Consider the following 21,128-nt stretch of genomic DNA (forward strand, 5'->3'; position numbering starts at 1 on the left):
AAGCAGTGCTTGCAGCATGCTCTGCGATGGCAAATACATCTTCTGTTGCCTCCCCTGCACTTTCTCTGAATCTGTTTATACAAAGCAGAATAACCAATGGCCAGTAAGTAAAAGAACCTGGGGAAGTTGAAATCAGTTTAAAAGATGTAAGTTGACGCAACCAGTAGGTAGAATGGTCTGAGCGAGCTCTTACTTTTAAATCTTATAGCATTTTATGTTACCAAATCGTCATGAAAATATAATCAAGAGCACACAAAAAGAAGTATCATTAGTCTATGGGTATTAGATATTAGTGGTAGGGTGATTATAATTAGAGCGTCCCACCTATCGGTAACCATTTTGGTTGCAGTTTTAGATGAAGCAGAAAGAGCTTGTTTTTTGGCAGCTTCAGCTGCATCCATAACTGATAGGCACATTTTTGTGTCTTATATAATCTCAATTGTATATATTATTAGTGCTCGATTTTATATTTATTATGGCTTTTTATGTCCCTGTAGGTATTCTTGGAGAAATAATCTTTTGCGGCGAAATTGGCTAAAAAAATGGTTTTTGCGTCCGTGGGAGAAAACTACTATACGGACTCTCACTTTGGATAAGGGGTAACCTAATTACTAAGGGGTGACCCATTTCCAGGCATCTGCTAAAGGGAGACCCGAACTGGATAAGGGGAGGTCATCTTCATAATTCAAATACAAGTTTTGGCGGGAAAATGCATGCAGCGAGGAGCAGATTTGGAGATCGAATTTCTACGTGATTTTAGGAGATTCAATGGATGTATTTGGTACGTATGGACTCTACAAGACTCAACAGGTCTGTTACAATCGATTGGACCCAACCAATTGGGCTGGAATGGCCGAGAGAGGGTTTCAAAGTCTCAACAGAGAGACGTGTTCTGTTTCGAGTTTAGAAGATTTTTGAGAGATTTCTGGAGGACTTTGACGCTGGATTAACATGTACATGGTCCTATTCAAGTCTAGGGAAGAGTTTGGTAGCTATTATATAGCTAACAGCACGTGAAAAAACTAAACAGAACTGATTATCGTTTCAAACGCAGAGAAGAAAAAGAGGAGATTTCATCGGGATTTGATGACCCTGTTGAGTTATAAAAAGGTTGGGTCAAGTCGTGAGAAAGTTTTTAGAAAACCTGAGGAGAGAGTTTAGAGTCTAGGAGAGACGAGGAGAAGCGATTACAGAGAAGACAGTGCTGCTGCTGCCATTGAAGAGCTTCAAGAACACGAAGAACAGACTCACATAGTCAGTCGTTCTTCAGCAGTCTTAAAAACAATACCACTGTCGTTCTTTTACAGCAGTAAAGGCTTATCGTTTACAGCAGTCGCATTTACCCCATTGTAACAGTGACGCTGTAACACCTCTGCAGCGTTGCTAATTCCTGTTTCATCTTATATACATCAATAAAAACACCTATTTTAGCCATGAATTTATCTTGTGAGTGTATTTTTGGGATGAGGAGCTAAACCCATTAGCCGAGACGACGGAGGAAGCCATTGATCCATATTGATTGGTATAATTCTAATTTTATTATTTATTGCAATATTATTATTTGATTATTTGCATGGAATTGAATTTGAAATATTAGTTTTTATTGAATAGTTGTGAATTATTTTGATGAAGCATGCTGGGTTTTAAAAACTTTTGATGTTTTATACTTTGTGATTACAATTATTACTTCAAAAATATATTTGAGGCAAATATTAGAATTATTTTTAAAGATAGAATTGCATGAATATTATTTAGAGTTTACTATTTAATTGGTCAATGGTGGAATCCTAGTCTTGGTATTTTCTCTAAAGGTTTGAACTATTTTATTTATTTGCCTGTTTAAATTTAAATCTAAAAACTGTTTTCTTCACAAGTCTGAAAAGACCCTGTTTACCACTACAACTACAATCAATTTTTATAAACCATCAATAACCCTGCCTGTATTCAAGAAAAATACTTCGAATGATTTTCTCAACATTAACAATATTGCATTTTCTGAATATGTGTGAAAGTTGGTGTTTTCTTCGACGTACTCCACGGCTTCCAACTGATTATCATCATCTCCTCTATCTATGTACACAAAGGGGACCTCCTTTGGTTTATCAGCTAAAGCACAAGCAACCTGAGATAGAAAGCGCAGCGTTGATTAAATAGTAAATTATATTAAAGAGTATCACATATTCAGAAGCTGTAAATTCATCATCAACAGGTGTATTTCCATGTGCCAAATCACCATTAGGTACCACAAAGGAACAATTTCTAATCACCTAATCCAATATACATGCACCTCAAGGGACATGTACTAATAGGTACTCCAAATACTACATTAGAGTGAGTTCCAATTGATTTCCACCTTGTTTCAAAACAAAAAAAAACAAAAAAAAAAGATTTCCACCTGGTTTTCTCACAGAAACAGAGATAAAAGCAAAATATACAATGAATCAAGCACTAGTTCACCCCATTATAAGGCTGCACAGGAACCGGTCAAGAGGATCTGTACCGGTCTGGAATCGGGAATACCGGAACTGAACCGGTACCGGAGATTAAGAATCGCTTAGACCGGTACAAGCACCGGTTCTGGGGAAATACCGACCTGTATCGATTAATTTATGCCGTTAAGATCTTTACTATTTTTAATCCTATCCGTCCAATTTTGATAACCCTAATATCTATCTCTAACTCTGAGTACCTCTTTCACTCTCATTTTTCTTTCTTCTTCGTTTGTTTTCTCTCTGAAGCTATGAAGAGCAGCCTCTTCATCTCTGAGTAACTACGGCTACGCTCACCAATCAATCAGGCAATCACCAATTCACAATCATGTCATATACAAAAGATGTTTGTTAGTGAAGCTATCAACATTAACAAAATATGTTTCTTACTATGGAAATGATAAATGATAATGTCATATACATTAGTGGCTCTAAGCTAAAGAGTAATTCTTATTTCTTATGTTAAAATCCAGTCATGTAAAATCTTGTTAGTTTCAAATAAAGCACATCACATGGTAGAATACCCAGTTTGGTTCGTACTGCCTTGAGTGATGCAATCTTTGTCTTGCCCTGATCATCATTTCTTTATTTGCATTATCTCAGTCTAACATTGTTTTTCTATTTTATTTTTCTTAAGTAACAACTTTATTAAGTTTATTCTTGAAAACTTTGTTCGAGACAGGACACAATAACTATACATAGGAGTAGAAACAACCTTCTTTGTATGCATATGAAAGTAGTACTGATTGCAATCTCTTAAGAAATGATGCATAAGAAATGATGCATTTTTGCAGTTGATGATGTGGGGGTATTGAGTGTGAACTGTGGGAATAAAAATGAATGGTATATGTGCTTTTTGCAGGCATGAAGGTACATAAGGAGTTGGTGGTTGCAGGTTTAGGAAATGGAATGTTGGTTGTTGTTAAATGAAGCAATGCAGTGAAGAAATGGTGATGTTGTTTGTTTGTCTGAGAAAAACAATGGTGCTTTGATGATTGGATGGATGAGTTGGTGAGGAAACGGTGCTTTGGTTCAGCTGAACAAAGAAATGCAGTTTACTTGAAGTACTTGAGTAATCTAATCAGTAGTATTATGAACTTATGGAAATGTTGAACTTAAATATGTAACAGAATGAACTTATTTTGTGATGTTAAACATTAAACTTATGGAAAATTGGAATTGTTGTGTTTTAGGAGCTTGTAATTTTTTCAGGTAAAAAACCCGGTATCAGACTTGTACCTGACCGGTACCGGAGTACCTGTACAACACCAGGTACAAGTACAGGTACCTGTCCTCAAATTTCAGTACCGGTCAACACTAAGTACAGGGACCGGTTCCATAGAAGAACCGGGCCGTACCGGACCATGTGCACCCTACCTCTTTAGGGTTTCCCAGTAACAAAAACAATCAAAATTAGGAAATTAAACCTAACACATTAGAAATCATATTATACAAATATAAATCCGTCAAAACCCCTAATCTAAATTAAACCCTAGATTGTCAAAAAAGAAATTACACAACAAATCACATAAATTACAAAACAGGAATGGAAACCGAACCACCAATTTACACAAACATCGAATTAATATGTTTAGATTTAACAAATTTAAAAAAGAGAAGAGAAAACAAAAATCTTCAACAATAATGAATTAATCCTCGCGAATTAACGAATTTGTATTATCTGAATTAATCATACCTGAATCATGAATTCGAAAGCATGAGCTGATTTATCCTTCAATTCCTTCAAATATCGAGAGATAGCGACAGAGAGTAGGCCTGTCAATATTTGTCCGATATCCGGTATCCGACATGTCGGATTTCTAAGAAAACTGTTACAAATACTACATATGGGGAAAACTATAATACAAAGGCTCGGCATATCGTAGACACTTACTCTCTTTCTCTGCCATATTCTCTTCGAATCCCTTTATCCATTTCTCAGCGTTGTTTGAGGCCCACGCCAACCGTTTCTCAATTTTCCTCTGCCTCTTTTTACCCTGTTCAATATACTTTGTATAAATTACACATACAATTAAGTAACTCCCAAAATGAGTTTAAACAAAGATATTTGTGGTTGATTTTATAGACCGTTTCCGGCTACCCAGATAAAAATCATACAAGATGTGAAACTTGCCGGAGGATGTTTTCCTCACTTTATTCAAAACATGATCTAATAAGAATTCTAAAGATACTCCAAGTTTCGTGCTAGTCAATAGAGAATTTTGCACGCAGAAGCAAAAGCTCTTTTAAAGGATTTAAAATGGCTAGAGGATAATATTCTTTTCGGTGTTTTTATTGTTACAGATTCTAAACTGCTAACGGATTCTATAAACAAAATAGAACCAAATGTTTCATGGGCAGCGGAGAACACTATAAAAGATTCTACTTCCACAAGCTAAGGTAAAATTTATAAGCAAAGATCAGAAAACTACAGCGGACTCAGTGGCCAGTGGCGGAGCCAAGATTTTAAATAGGGGGTTAAAAAAAACGTTACATGGAAAAAACTCAGCAATTTTTTTTTGGTGAGGGTAGCATAGATTGTGAGAAACTATGGGCTCTTCCCAGTACCAAATGGACACTAACAACAAGAATGGAAAGAAATAACAAAGAAAACGAAAAATAACATCACGAACTATTGATTAATTGTAGACGAAAGAGCTTGGAGTGCAAAGGAAATAACATATTCACTCATTACATTCTTTTCATGGTCACAAAATGCATAAAAAGAGTACAAATATCAAGTTATTTGGGGTTTGGTGGACAAATAAAACCCGGATTGATTTTTGGAAGGTGGATACTGGAGATTTGGTGGACTAAATCTTTGGAACTTGGTGGACTAACTCATTTTTATTCTTTGGCCAAGGGGTAAATTACTATCTTGTTAAGGTTTTATAAGAAAAAAGGGGGGCTACATCCAGGGTTAGCCCCCCTTTAGTTCCGCCATTGTCAGTGGCAAAAGAAGCAAGGATCAGAAGACTCCAACACATGTCATCGCACTTGCAACATCGAGTGAGAAAAGATAACATAGAAGGCTTGAAGAAATAGGTCATATTTTCAGAGATTTTTATGTTATGTATTACTGAGGATCAAATATCAAATAAGCTTCAACTAAGCTCACACAAATAAGTGAAAAAAGAGAAAACCTTGCAAAAACCCACAAGAGATGGGAGATGAGAGACCTCAATCTATTATTGATACTTGAAGTCAGATTTAAGGAAATCTTCGAGGAAATCACTCAAATAAGAAGTCAATAAAATTCTTGAAATTCCCAATTTACTAACCCCTTATAGTAAGAAGAAACCCTGCTAGCAGAGTGATCACTTGCTCGCAGGGACGGACCCAGAAATCTTCATGGGGTAGGGCTAAAATATCAGTAGTTGTCAATGCGGTCGAAGGCCGCGACAAATTTTTTTCAACAAGTTAAATAAACAGTGGGTTTACTGAAATTTGTCTATAAAATATTAGATATATGGACAAATATAAAATTAAAATCCATCGATTTTAATTACGAAAAAGAAATTTATAATTTATAGAGAAAAATGAGAAAATATATGGATGCTATAAAGAAATTTTATGTTTTAAACAAGATTTTTGGGCTAAAAATTGATTGTGCTACAACTACAAGAATTGTGGTCTAATTACTAATATGGGAGGGTTAACTACTAATTATATAAAAATTACTTCTACAAAACAAATTCAAGTTAAATATAGGGACGGGCTATAGCTCGGGTTAGCCCCTTGCTAGGCCCGTCCCTGCTTGCTCGAGATGAAGAAGCCATTTGGTTCGTGAAGAATTGGGGGAGGAGAAACCGAGAAAGAAGAGAGAGAAAAAAAGAAGAAGATAAGATCTGATAATTATGTTTCGAGATTTTTGTACTTTTAATGGATATATAGGATTAAATTGACATAAATGCACGGCCGAGATTGATTCAAATCTGTTTCGGTTCTCATATTTTAAAAGAGAAAAAAATACGGTAATCTTAATTTAGGAAACACAATCTTAAGTTGAAAAATTCACGAAGAAAAGAAAATTAAACAATATTAGGAAACACAATTAAAAAATTTAGGAATTCATCTGGATGTTCATGTATTTCCTAATTTAGTTTGATTTCCTGTTTTTGGTATTAATATTATTGAGGCCTATATAACGTATTATAGAATTCTACATCCAATTAGTTTTTTTGTGAATCTCTTCGCTCAAGTTTTCATTCCTTTCTAGATCTTTGATCCGTCTTATATTATACCACATTAGGGTTTTTAAATGGCTTCTCCATCTCCATTGCGAGCAAGTGATCCCTCTGTACCCGCTAACAATATGGTTTCTTCTTATCATAAGGTTCATATTGATCCGTCGGAACCCAAGGACCTGGAATTACAAGCCATGTGGTCAAGATTGATGTCGGCACAAGATCGTGCCACTTCCGAGGAGGAAAAACTATCAGTCAAGCACCAGAAAGAAGAGTTGAAGGCTGCAGCTGAAGAGAGCCTGCGAGAGTTGAGATCAAAGGCGGTCTTTACTCCGAGACTGCGGCGGCTAACACTTACTGAGGTGAATAAGAAGCAGAAGAAACTCCAGAAACGGTTGGCTTGGGCCTCAAAGAACGCTGACAAGTGGACAAAGGCATTTGACGAGTATTTAAAAGAGAAAGAGGATGGCAAATGATAAGTGTCTAGGCTCTCTGTGCTTATTCTATTTGCTTGACGCTCTCTGGAATCAGTGTCCTGAAACATTGAGGTTAAAATGTAAGAACCATTTTCTTTAAAGCACAAAAGTTAAATTCATATTATTTCTATTGTTATCTTGTCTCCTCAGTCCTCACATTGGGATCCAATCAACCATGAGTTTTGTTATTTCAATTTTTTTTTCCCGACTCAGATGTTGACCTCAGAGCAGAAATTGAACATTTCATAAAATCAAGGAAAATAATTCACATGAGCAAAGCATGCAAAGTACCATGAAGGAAAAGCTGAACTGGAATTGGTCATGATTGAGTAAAATAATATACATAATGACCAGGGTGTAAAATCTAATACACACATGTAAATTGATAATCAGCTATCCATATTAACAGATGAATAGAACTGGACACTGGCAATCAACTTGCATGAACCATCTGATAAAAAACACCAAGTGACAATTAGGTCAACCTAGAAATTAGACAGTTTGACATATACGATGTGCGTGCCTTTACAATTATTGTATGAGCTAATGACAATGAGAGTGAATAGAGACTTATTTTTTCAGAGAAAATTAGTACCTGAAAAGTATTATCTTCAGGTTGTTCCCTCCTCAGGCATAGAAACAAAGATAATGAGAAGACCAAGCTTGACATGTGTAACCCACTCCTTAGCCTCTTTATCATCCATTGACAGAAATGATCTGTTCCACTTCTGATACAAAACATCCTTTTATCAGAGTTTAAGCACCACATCACAATTGCAAAGTAACCACTCCAGTGTCAAAAGGTGGATGTTTTGAATAACCAAATTCTGATCAAGCGAGATCACAGTAGAAAACAAATCTTTCTAAAAATTTATAGGCGAAAACATACCGTGTGAGCTTCATATGCTTCTGATTCAACTGAATCAGAATGATGAAAAGGAAAGGGTAAGTTAACAAGTCATACAAAATCTTCAATAAAGAAGGGAAGAACAGTATTCACCATTGCAAGGAGCAGACTCCTCTAGGATATTCCCCAGAGAACTACAACTCGACAAGTAAAATCAAGCAAAAACTGTCAACCACTAACTACCTTTGAACGTTAATAATAAGAACTGAGGAAAGCTAGTGTATCATCAATGGTCAGAAACTTGTTATCTCAAAATTTGAATCAACAAACTTCGTAAGCAAAGAAGTTTGTTGATTCTAATTTTCAGTGATAAACTTTATTATGAAAGACTTCCAGTGATAAACTCACTACAGAAGTGCTTGATGCTAATTAGGAAATCATTTTGTAATATAGAAATGGGAATAACCAAAAGAAAAAGTATGATTTATAAAGTTAGACTGAGAAATAAGACAAAAACTAAAGGAACTACCTCTGCGAGCTTCTAATATTTGTACAATTCTTCGACGTACTCCACGGCTTCCAACTGATTATCATCATCTCCTCTATCTATGTACACAAAGGGGACCTCCTTTGGTTTATCAGCTAAAGCACAAGTAACCTGAGATAGAAAGCGCAGCGTTGATTAAATAGTAAATTATATTAAAGAGTATCACATATTCATAAGCTGTAAATTCATCATCAACAGGTGTATTTCCATGTGCCAAATCACCATTAGGTACCACAAAGGAACAATTTCTAATCACCTAATCCAATATACATGCACCTCAAGGGACATGTACTAATAGGTACTCCAAATACTACATTAGAGTGAGTTCCAATTGATTTCCACCTTGTTTCAAAACAAAAAAAATAAATGATTTCCACCTCGCTTTCTCACAGAAACAGAGATAAAAGCAAAATATACCATGTATCAAGCACTAATTCACCTCTTTAGGGTTTCCCAGTAACAAAAACAATCAAAATTAGGAAATTAAACCTAACACATACGAAATCATATCATACAAACATAAATCCGTCAAAACCCCTAATCCAAATTAAACCCTAGATTGTCAAAAAACAAACTACACAACAACAAATCACATAAATTCCAAAACAGGAATGGAAACCGAACCACAAATTTACACAGACATCGAATTAATATGTTTAGATTGAACAAATTTCAAAAAGAGAAGAGAAAATTAGAAGATAAATCAAAAATCTTCAACAATAATGAATTAATCCTCGCGAATTAACGAATTAGTATTATCTGAATTAATCATACCTGAATCATGATTTCGAAAGCATGAGCTGATTGTCCCTTCAATTCCTTCAAATATCGAGAGATAGCGACAGAGTCAGAGAGTAACCAAGCGAAACGAAATGAATTTCGATAGTAAGTTTGTGAAACTACTACCAGACCCATTTTTTGTTTTCCTTGCATTGTGAAACCCACTACCAAAAAAACTAACGATCGCACCCATTTTCGGTGATAAAATTATGCACAAGCCCGTATTTTAATGTTCGATGTTTTCTCCTTTTTTTCGTTTCGTATCTCTTTTATAAACAAGAAAAATATGAAGATGAGAACACCATTAACAACTTTCTTTTGATACTTTCCTATCTAATTCAATCAAAATCAAAACCTTAGAAGACATAACCTAAAATTCAATTCAATCTTTTTTTTTTTGTTTGTTTTATTCAATTTGATAAAACTCATTTTAGATCTGGAAATTATGATCGAGAACTAGCTGATATGGTTCTTATCGAAGCAGGGGAGAGTCTCATCAAATCAAAGAATGGTTCAACTGGTGGCGTCTTGCATTATCCGTGGCGCGGGATTGCAATGAATTAAACCGGTGGTTGGTTTTGAAGGACTAAGAAAGGGTTGGAAGTGAACTAGAACTCAAGTGAAGGACTGGTGGGTGTATATCGGATTTGATTTACAACAGTGAAGAGAAGGAAGTGATTAATGGTGTTATGTATCTCAACGGGAGTTGTTCTTGAGAGAAAGAAGACTTGATTGATGAGCTTGTTCACATGGGTTTATGTTAAATTTGTACTCCCAGGTTCTTGTACTCCATTTGGAGATTATTGATGCTCTCAGATTTCTGAAATGAGTGCTGGCTTAATTGGTTTTCTTTGATTCGATGATGGAGCTGTCTGCTTCCGTTGATTTCAGCGAGAAGACTCGGGGAAGGAAGATATTACTACTCTTAGAATCATATCATCGTTTCAAATCCCTTCTGGAGAAACGATTACCAAAGATTTGCATTGAAAATGAGTTTTGATTTCCCAAATGAATTAATTTTTGATTTTACCTGAAATCAAGTAAGAATCTGATTCTAGGTTTTACGAAAATCCATGGATAAGTCAGGTGCTCTGGAGTACATCGACCAGATGTTCCCTACAGGTTATTATTGATTATAATTTCTTTCAATTCAATTCGGAGTTTAGTTTTTGGTTATGAACTAAGATTTGCATGTGCTTGGACATGTTTTGCTTAAATTAGTTTAAGAATTGAGATCTAAAAGCTGATATACAAGAGCAACGGATATATATTTGCTGGTATAAATGCAAGTGCAGTCAAGTTCAGCAAGATTGCAGTTCGTCCTCTTGATTGGGACTACTATAGATATCCTTTTCTCTTTCCCTTGCTTTAGTTTCACAGAAAAAGTGTTGCTTCTATTTTGCTTTTGCTCGTTAGGAGTCAATATGTTGCTAGCTAGATTATTTGAGTTGGTGGTTTTGATTGATAGTCTTACTAATATCTTTTAGGGATTTCCTTTCACCTGTGTGTATACTTTCAAAATCTTTCCTTTTCCTAAGTTGGTGGTTTTGGCGCATCCTAAAAGTTTACATTACTCAGCATCTGGAAGTATGCAATATTATGTTGGCAATTTAGGGCCTGCAATGTCATGTACTAATGTTCACATTTCACACGAATTGCACTTGTGTGCCTATCATATTGTTTATATTTGTTAGGATTCTTTGTTATGACTCCATGCTTATATTCAACCATTTGATAGTGTACCCCATTCTTATACTGACGTTCTATCTCATGGACAGTCAGTGTAGTACGTTACTTAGGTGGATGTGGGGGCTAGATTAACTACAACGAAGTTGATTTTCTTATATTGAAAAACCTATTGCTGAACTAAATTATGTGTCACTTATTCAATAGATTCAGAGTGAGATTAGTTTGTTTGATGCAGAGATACTAACTGCAGTTCGTAAACAGGTTTTTTGTTTTGTTTCCTTACAACAATTTTCGAATTCGTAAGTCATGAGATTACAGCTGAGTTTAGTTCAATAGAGGGAACAAAAGGAGGTGCTGAAATGTTGTTGGCTGTGTGTCAACTGTCAATGGCTAAGAGATGGAAAGAATGGTATTGAATCGAAAATATTGTTGTGGCAGAAGTGCAGCCGAAATTGGAAGCCACATCAACGAATTGAAGGTTTGAGCTGAAATGAAGTGCTGTCAATTAGATGTATGCTAGGATTGAAATGTATGAAACCTACAGGGAAGGAGTTGTTTTTCGTGCTCCTGGTGGTGTTAACCTAAGGCTTGAAGGTGTCTGTGTTGGTAATGCAGTCAAATGGGACCAAGAATGGAAGTTGTGGTGATGTTATGGCTGTGATAGAGTGAGCTGCAAAATGGTTGAGGTGATGTCAAGAAGGCGTGATTCGAATGGATTTGCTGGTGATTAATAGGTGCAAGCAGTATTATTGCTTTTGGGAGCTCGGCATGAACCTATTGCTGTGCGTAGTGTTGATTCTTTATTATTGGTTGAGGTTCTGGTGTTGGTAGGTTGTACAGTTGGTGTTGGTTTTGGTCATATTGGTTTAATTTGTTAGGCATCTATGAAAGATGCATAACTTGTTATGCATCTACAAAATTTGCTGCATAACTTGTTATGCAGTCCCGAAAATGATTGCATAACACGTTATGCAGCTATTATTGTAGGTGCATGACAAGTTATGTTGCCTTTTTTTTGCATAACTTGTTATGCAGTCCAGAGAATGGTTGCATAACACGTTATGCAGCTACTTTTTTGTTAGTATTGAAACCAACAAAAAAAAGGCTGCATTACTTGTCATACAGCTACAATAATATCATCATAACATGTTATGCAGTCGAAAAAATGGATGCATGAAGCATTATGCAACCATATTTTTGTAAGCACTGAATTAAAAAAATTGATGTATAATCTTTTATGCATCCAAGGAAATGTATGCATAACATGTTATGCATAAATTAATAGATGCATAAACTAAAATCTGGTTGCATAATGTTTTATGCATCTTTTGTTGTGTCTGCATAATGTGTTATGCATCATTTTTGGTGGCTGCATAATGCTTATGTACCAAATTTTTGAAAATTTATCTTAAAAGAACAATCGCCTCCGATTTTTTTCGAAAAAAACTTAAATTTGATATTGTTGTTTGTACTCGTTGTGTAGCTCTCTTAAAAAAAATTCCAATGATATAAAATTTTTAAAATTCCAAAATGCGGTTTTTTAGATATGTTATATCCAAGTTGCATTGTCAATTATACCCCTGATGCATAACCTGTTATGCAGATACTTTTCAAAATTTCATATAATTATGGGTGTCATGGAAGCAAAAAATAATCTTGGGCCTCACAATAAGAATATTATTTTTTTTGGGCTTGCGCCTAATTTTCCCAATTTGTTTCAGTATTGGGCCCGTAAAAAAGTAGGTTGGGTTTCTGTCTCTTTTTCTAGAACTATTTTCTTTGAACTCTTTTTTTTTGGGACTATGGTTTTTTTTGGGGACCATGATTCTATTTCGGGCAAAGACATTGGAAGTAATTCTAGGTCACCCCATATCTGATATTTATATTACTACCTAAATTACCCTCCTAATTAATTTTAGGTTATGATTACTGAAATGATTTAGTTAGAAAAAATTAGTGAAATTAAATTAAAAGATGAGTTTTTATTAGATGAGTAAATTATTATGAGTAGAATTTTTTGTGAGATTAGAGTTAGAGAAGATGAAGGAGAAAAACATGGAAAATACAAAATATTTTCAATTCACCCCATTTGAGTATTCAAGTGATGAATCCGATTCTTCATCACTTAGGTAAGATGAAAAACATAGATAATGTATGTACAATTGGTAAAATTTCCCCAAAAATGTAAGATTTGGAACTGGATTTTGAATAGTTCGGTTAGTTTATATGAACAGCAACTAACCGAACTCATCTGAAGGTGTAGTTCGATTAGTTGTGAGGATGAACAAGTAACCGAACTCATCTGAAGGTGCTGTTCGGTTTCTTGGTGAATTGAACAAGTAACCGAACATGTCCTGATAGAGAAGTAAACAAAGGCACCCCAGAAGAATATGTCTCAATTGTATATATTGTTAGTGCTCAATTTTGTATTTATTTTGTTATTTTATGTATTTGTAGGTATTTATAGAGAAGTAATCTCTTGCGGCAAAATTGGCTCGAAAAATGGTGTTTTACACCCCAGGATAAAGTACTAAAGGCACCCCAGAAATGCACCGGAAGCACCCCAAAAATGTGCCGGAGAAACCCCAGAAAAATTACTATTTACGCCCAATAATTACTATTTGCACCCCATAAGGCAAGTGCTAAAGGGAAACCAGTTCAGGATAGGGGGACACCCCTTCTTCTTCAGTTTGAAAACGTTTTTGGCGGGAAAATTTGGCAGTGAAGAACATAATTTTGATTCGATTTCTAGACATCTTAGGAAGAGATTCAATGGTTGTTATTCATGGGGATGACTTTATGGAGCGTAACAGACATGATATGATTGATATTTTCGGTTAAAATTGGCTACAATATCGTGTGGAAAAAAACAGAGGAGTGAACAAAACACGGTTTTTCTGGTGGATGTGGCGTGAAAATATCAGCCCTGCACGGGTATACAGCCTTGTAAACATATTTTTGAGCGTGTAAGGAGTGCGTTTGGATCAAATCAAGGCTCGGAAGTTTAAAAAAAAGTAAGAAAATATTCCCGAGAATATTTTCCTTAATCCCAAGTAATGAAGAATCATTCGCAGTTATGAAGGAGATTTCTTGTGCATGACAGGCTATAAAAGGTGTAGAGGATCAGTAGAGCGAGTTCTGGAGAGTTTGGGAGAGTTTAGAGTAACAACAGAGGAGATTGATCGTGTTGCAGAGAAAACTTTTCTGCTGCTGCTAGGAAGAACAAGAAGAACAAAAGACCACCAGAGGAAGTCGTTTATCAACAGTGACAACGACAGACACACGAGGATCGCAGAGATACAACAACAGCAGTTCTTTTCTATCGTTCTTTGTAACAGTGTTTTGCAACAATTATAAACGTTGCAAACACCCGATTTTTCATTATTTTCTCTCCATTTCATCTTTGTAAACAAATTTTGAGCATGAATCAATACTTTGAGCAAGTTTATGCAATAATGAGATAAACCCATCCTCTGGGGCGACGGAGGAAGCTATTTCGTCAATAAAATATGGTAATCTCTATTTTTATTTAATTTATGCAATTATTATATGATTATTTTCCTTGATAAATAAATAGAAAAAAATGGTTTTTGTTAAACAATTGTTATTTCAATTGATGGAGCATGCTAGCCTAGGGTTTTGATGTCCCATACTTTCGATTTACAATTGTTATTTCTAAAAAAATCAACTTTTGCAATATTTAAAATCAATTTGAATGAAGGATTTGCATAATTATAATTAGAGAATATAAAAAATCACTTTGATATTGGTAATTAGTGGAATCCATATCCCCAGTCTTCTCCATATTTTTCATATCACTTTTATTTAACTTTCCTATATTTTTATTTAAAATTAAGTCTAAAATCTGCTTTCACAAGTCTTGAACGAATCTTATTACTACAACAACTTTGAAAATACATCACAATCTTCACAAGAACTGAGAACGAGAAAAATAAACATCAATTTTTGATTTCTTTCGATGATTGTATTAAGTCTATTTTGAATAAAACTATCTTATTATGAATAAAATTATTTGATTTATAATTTTCTTGTGATAGTTTTTGATTTACATAGCTTGTGCTTGAATGCTTTATCTTATTGCTATGTATGTGTATAGGATGTTTGATTTCAGTTTTCTAACCTTGATATTCGATCTCATATGTTGTGAACCCTTATGGTTTGGGAGACTTTTTGGTTTAGCAGGATTAAGTTCTAGCCCATGTTGGTAGGCTTTATCCAAGGATCATGAGGGGTTCTATTTGAAACAATATGTGAAAAAGTTACAATATGTTGAATAATTTGGTTTAGCATAAAAGCATATGTGTTTCGGGGTTTTCAACTTTTGCTTGCAATGGTTAAAAACCGGTTTTCATCCTTTCTCTGGTAAAGGTTGGTTATTGTTATTCTTTTGTTTTGCATAAGGATGAAAACATAGTGATATTTCGATATCAATTCTCCCTGAAAGAAGATGCGAAACTTTATTTGTCAACTTAGAGCAGTTTCGAGTGTACATTCGAAAAATACACACTCGAAAAGACTCGAACGCTATAATTTAGCTCAAGAGGTGTCTATTTTGTTTGGAAACATGCTAATGATCAGGACATGTTGGTCTATAGACCCAGATGATCTTGATATTTTAGCAAAATTTTGAAATCTAGGCCTCATAAACAAGATTTGTCAACTTAGAGCAGTTTCGAGTGTACATTCGAAAAATACACACTCGAAAAGACTCGAACGCTATAATTTAGCTCAAGAGGTGTCTATTTTGATTGAAAACATGCTATTGATCAGGACATGTTGGTCTATAGACCCACATGATCTTGATATGTTAGCCAATTTTTGAAGCCTAGGCCTCATAAACACGAATTTTCTACTTAGAGCAGTTTCGAGTGTACATTCAAATAATACACACTCTAAAAGAATTGAACGTTATAATTTAGCTCAACCGGTGTCTATTTTTATTGGAAACATGCTAATGATCAGGACATGTTGGTCTATAGACCCAGATGATCTTGATATTTTAGCTAAATTTTGAAGTCTAGGCCTCATAAACAAGATTTGTCTAGTTAGAGCACCAATAGAGAAGTAATATCAGGACATGCCATTTAGCTAAATTTTGAAGTCAAGGGTTTGGCATGCCATTGGCGCATGGTGCGGCTGGCTTGTCATGGTTGGGGCCAAGGGTTTGGCATGCCATTGGCGCATGTTTCGGCTAACATGGTTGGGGCCAAGGCAAGGTGTGGTTGGCTTAGCATGGTGGGGACAAGGAAAATGGCACGGACGGCTTGGCATAGTGGGGCCAAGGGTTTAGCACGGACATCTTGGCATGGTGGGGCCAAGGCAAGGTGCGGTTGGCTTTGCATGGAATGATGGGGCCAAGGGTTTGGCATGCCATTGGCGCATGGTGCGGCTAGCATAGTTGGGGCCAAGGCAAGGTGCGGTTGGCTTGGAATGGTGGGGCCAAGGCAAATGGCGCGGACGGCTTGGCATAGTGGGGCCAAGGGTTTTGCACGGACGGCTTGGCATGGTGGGGCCAAGGTAAGGTACGGTTGGCTTGGAATGGTGGCAGGCCTTGGGGCGGAGATGTGGCTGGCATGGTTTGTTATTAGCACAGTGGTGGGTATGGCATGGTTGGCATGGCTTGGTGCGGAGATGTGGCTGGCATGGTTTTCCATTGGCACAGTGGTGCATCTGGCATGGTTGGCATGCCTTGGCGCGGAGATGTGGCTGGCATGGTTGGCATGCCTTGGCGTGGAGATGTGGCTGGAATGGTTTGCTATTGGCACAGTGGTGCGGCTGGCATGGTTGGCATGCCTTGGCGTGGAGATGTGGCTGGCATGGTTTGTCATGCCTTGGCCCGGAGATGTGGCTGGCATGGTTTGTCATGCCTTGGCCCGGAGATGTGGCTGGCATGGTTTTCCATTTGTACAGTGGTGCGGCTGGCACGCCTTGGTGCGGAGATGTGGCTAGCATGGTTTGCCATTGGCATAATGGTGCGGCTGGCATGGTTGGCATGCCTTGGCGCGGTAGCATGAGAATTAGGGTTTGGCATAAATGATGTCGGTCGATGTTAAGGGTTCTGTCGTGGAACATGACCCATGTAAAAAAAAAGTACCCCGGTAATTCTTGCGTAGGCATGCTGATTGATTTAATAAATGTGTTAATGGTCATAGTGACGTCATGTCAGATGTACAAATTTACGATTTTAACCCTAAGCTAAAAACCACCATCAACAATAGGTTAAAATCTTTTCTTTACAAGGATTATGTATATTATATGTCATTGTGCAAATAGTGATGGAAAATAGAATGAATCCTTGTATATTCCGAGGTATTGATCTTCCCTGATCCATATTTTATGTATATACTGTGTGGATCCATAAGTATTCTTGTGTGAGCATTTCCGACTAAACTAATCATAGATTCGTTTGTGGTTATTTTGGTTATGTATTCCGATTAAATTAATCACGGGTTCTCTTGTGGTTAATTTAATTGAGAATTATGGATACAAAATCATTTTGTGGTTTTTGGTGTCCAAAGAAATCTTTATTTTCTCGTAAGACTAAGGACGCTCTTGTTGTTCTTTCGGGAATGACATCAAATGGGGGAGAGTTCTTTTGAACTTGTGCTTAATTTCCATATCTTTTTGGGGAGTGCGGCTGAGGAATATTTGACGAGTTATCTTGTATCTTTATAAACTCCATGATGAATGCATTTAGCTTCCTATTTATGATTGTATCTAAACAAAGTTTATATGTACTTTTCTTTGGTCTTGAAGTATCTCCATGAAAATTTCATTATGATCTCGTTTTCGTATCTTTTCCAATTTTATTGACAAAAAGGGGGAGAATTAATATGTAGTTCACACTACAAATACATATGATTTTTGGATCATTATGTAAGGGGGAGTGGTTTTCGTGTTGAGACGAAGTATTGACTAAGGGGGAGTGATACATATCACTATAGTATTGTTGTCGAAGTTGTGATATGAGAAGTTTTATGTTGTGTAATAATACTATGACACTGTATAACAATGATCAAGAGATTTTGTTTTCTCATTGTTATGGCTACGAGATTTCAACAACTATGATGTTGAATTGAATATCTATGGAATCACGAGAGTACTTGGAAAATACAAAGTTTTCGAGTAATGTTGAAGCACCAAGGAGATCAAGCATGTGATCGAGAATTTGATGGGTTATGCTTAGCTTTAGTGTTTGATAATACATGCTTACCATATGCAATTAGTGTTTTATAAAATTTATCTTGGTAAAGATTAAGAGTCAGTAACCATTTTTTTTGGATCTATAATTGTCTAAGAATTAATATTGAAACCATAGATTAAGAGTTTGGTGGAATCCGGATTCCCAGTAATCTCTAAATATTGTCATCGTCCTTTGTTTTATTCACTAGATTAATTTTATAATTTAAGTATAAAATCAACTTCACAAGTCCGAGAATCAAACCCTTATTTACCACTGTAAAAACTACATCAAAGATCAAGTTACAGCACGGGAATGCTAGGATCTACAAAATCAACTCAAAAGTGAACCGGAAGAGCAGCGCAAAGTCCGAAGGGGCAAAAATAAAGTGGCGGCCAAAGACAAGGCGATCGACTTGTACCTTGAAGAAATTTCAGGTAAAAGCCTAACGAAGAATAACACCATTCTAACTACCGAAGCAGGCGTCTCGGGGGCAAAGGAGGTTGAAGATTCCACCAGATAGCAATTAAAGAACATTCCTCTCCTAGGAGAACCGAAACCTATATTCACACCAGTAGAAATCAAGACATATAGTTTTAATCACTAATATTGAAAAACATGCTTGAGATAGAAACACATGCGGGTTCGACCGAGCAATGCCCTAAAAATCTCCCCCTTTGTCAATTTTAATGACAAAACTATCAATACACATGGATTACAAGTGGATTCAAAAATTTACCAAACTTCATTGCATTCTTGGGACGGATGGATGGAATATATGCTCGGCAACGATCATGTCAGGGTTAATCTTGGAGATTGTGGTTGCGGTGTAGGTCCATCCTCGGCTTTAGGTTGTTCAGTGCCTGAACCTTCTGATTGTGATGATGATGTGCTGTGAATGCTTGTATGGTCGAAAACTTCTGGCGCCCCCGGATGAAATATGGAGACGTTCCATTTCCGATGTGCTGCTATCAAGTCTTCCAGGACTTTGTTCTAAGCAACATCCTTCGAACCATCTTTTGAATCTTGGACTATCGTATGGAATGAGATGTGGTAAGAAGTACCCATTTATACAACTCTTCAAAAGAGTTAAACTCCTCCAAGGAGGAGGAGGATGTTGTTGTTGAACAAACCTACATATATTTAAGTTATCTGATTCAAAGATAACTTTATGCCACCCAAGGGACAGAGCAAAATTCATACCTTCAACCAGAGCCTATGCCTCTGCTTGAAATGCACTATGAGTCCTCTTCAAGGCTCCTTTTGTTGCCACAAAGCGTCCTGCATGATCTCGAATTAGGATACCAATTCCAGCTAAATAAAATTTAGGATGAAATGAAGCATCTATATTAATCTTCAAAAATCAGGAGGAGGAGGCTGCCAAGAAAGCTGAAGTTTAAGATTATTTCTAGCAGGACTGACAGTATTGTTAGATAACGTAAGATGATGGAAATGCAAGTAATTTGTAATGCTATGAATATGGAACTTGCAGAACATTGAATGGATAATACATATATCTCGTATGAAATTAGCAGAATATTGAAATCAGAATACCTCTAATTTTTCATACGAAACTTGCAGAAGATTGAATAGAAAGTAATACCTCAACGCCTTATGGAACTTGAAGAAGATTGAATGGAGAATACCTCTATCTCGTATGAAATTAATAAATGATTTAATTTAGAAAACCTCTAATTATTTACACGAAACTTGCAGAAGATTGAATATAGAATAGTGCCTCAATGCTCTATGGAATTTGTAGAGGATTGAATGAAGAATACCTTTATATCGCATTAAACTAGTTGAAGACTGAATTCAGAATACCTCTAATTTTTCATAAGAAAGATTGAATAGAGAGTAGTACCTCAATGCCAGGTCGAACCTGCAGATGGCTGATTGGACAATACCTCTATCTTATATGAAGCTTGTAGAAGATTAAATTAAGAATACTTCAACCTGTTGATACGAAACTTGAGGTAGATTGAATAGCGAGTAGTACCTCAATATCTTATGGAACTTGTAGAGGATTGAATGGAGAATACATCCATCTCGTATGAAATTAGAATAAAATTTAATTCGAAATACCTCTAATTTTTCATACGAAACTTGCGGAAGATTGAATAGAGAGTAGTAACTCAACGCCATACGGAACTTGCAGAACATTGAATGGAGAATACCTCTATTTTGTATGAAATTAGCAGAATATTAAACTCGGAACACCTCTAATTTTTCATACGAAACTTGCAGAAGATTTAATAAAAAGTAATACCTCAACGCCTTATGGAACTTGCAGAGGATTGAATGGAGAATACTCTATCTCGTATGAAATTAACAGATGATTTAATTCAGAAAACCTCTAATTATTTATAAGAAACTTGCAGAAGATTGAATACAGAATAGTACCTCAATGCTCTATGAAACTTGTAGAGGATTGAAGGAAGAATACTTTTATCTCGCATTAAACTAGTTGAAGATTGAACTCGAAATACCTCTAATTTTTCATACGAATGATTGAATAGAGAGTAGTAACTTAATGGCCGGTATAACCTGCAGAGGGCTTATTGGACAATATCTCTATCTCGTATGAAGCTTGCAGAAGATTAAAATAAGAATACTTCAACCTATTGATACGAAACTTGAGGTAGATTGAATAGCGAGTATTACCTCAATATCTTATGGAACTTGTAAAGGATTGAATGAAGAATAACTTTATCTCGCATGAAACTAGTTGAAGACTGAATTCAGGATACCTCTAAATTTTCATACGAAAGATTGGATAGAGAGTAGTACCTCAATGCCAGGTAGAACCCGCAGAGGGTTGATTGGACAATACATCTATCTCGTAAGAAGCATGCATAAGATTAAATTAAGAATACTTCAACCTGTTGATACGAAACTTGAGGTAGATTGAA

At 36.0% G+C, this 21,128-nt stretch overlaps 1 protein-coding gene across 2 annotated transcripts; it reads right to left on the reverse strand.

The window, feature by feature from the left end:
* Window positions 1-6,543: 6,543 nt before the first annotated feature.
* On the reverse strand, window positions 6,544-9,415 carry LOC113360841. 2 transcript variants are annotated; one of them, XM_026604288.1, is made up of 5 exons: window positions 9,321-9,415; window positions 8,529-8,657; window positions 8,042-8,070; window positions 7,748-7,880; window positions 6,544-7,211 (listed from the first exon to the last, which is right to left on the reverse strand). In XM_026604288.1, the coding sequence occupies exons 3-5, from the start codon at window positions 8,053-8,055 to the stop codon at window positions 6,828-6,830; spliced, it is 531 nt and encodes a 176-aa protein (XP_026460073.1). In that variant the 5' UTR covers window positions 8,056-8,070; window positions 8,529-8,657; window positions 9,321-9,415; the 3' UTR covers window positions 6,544-6,827. The 2 variants fall into 2 exon arrangements, with proteins under 2 accessions (XP_026460073.1, XP_026460072.1); XM_026604287.1 differs by lacking the exon at window positions 8,042-8,070.
* Window positions 9,416-21,128: the final 11,713 nt, after the last annotated feature.

The sequence above is a fragment of the Papaver somniferum genome, chromosome 3, assembly GCF_003573695.1.
Source record: "Papaver somniferum cultivar HN1 chromosome 3, ASM357369v1, whole genome shotgun sequence".
Lineage (NCBI taxonomy): Eukaryota > Viridiplantae > Streptophyta > Magnoliopsida > Ranunculales > Papaveraceae > Papaver > Papaver somniferum.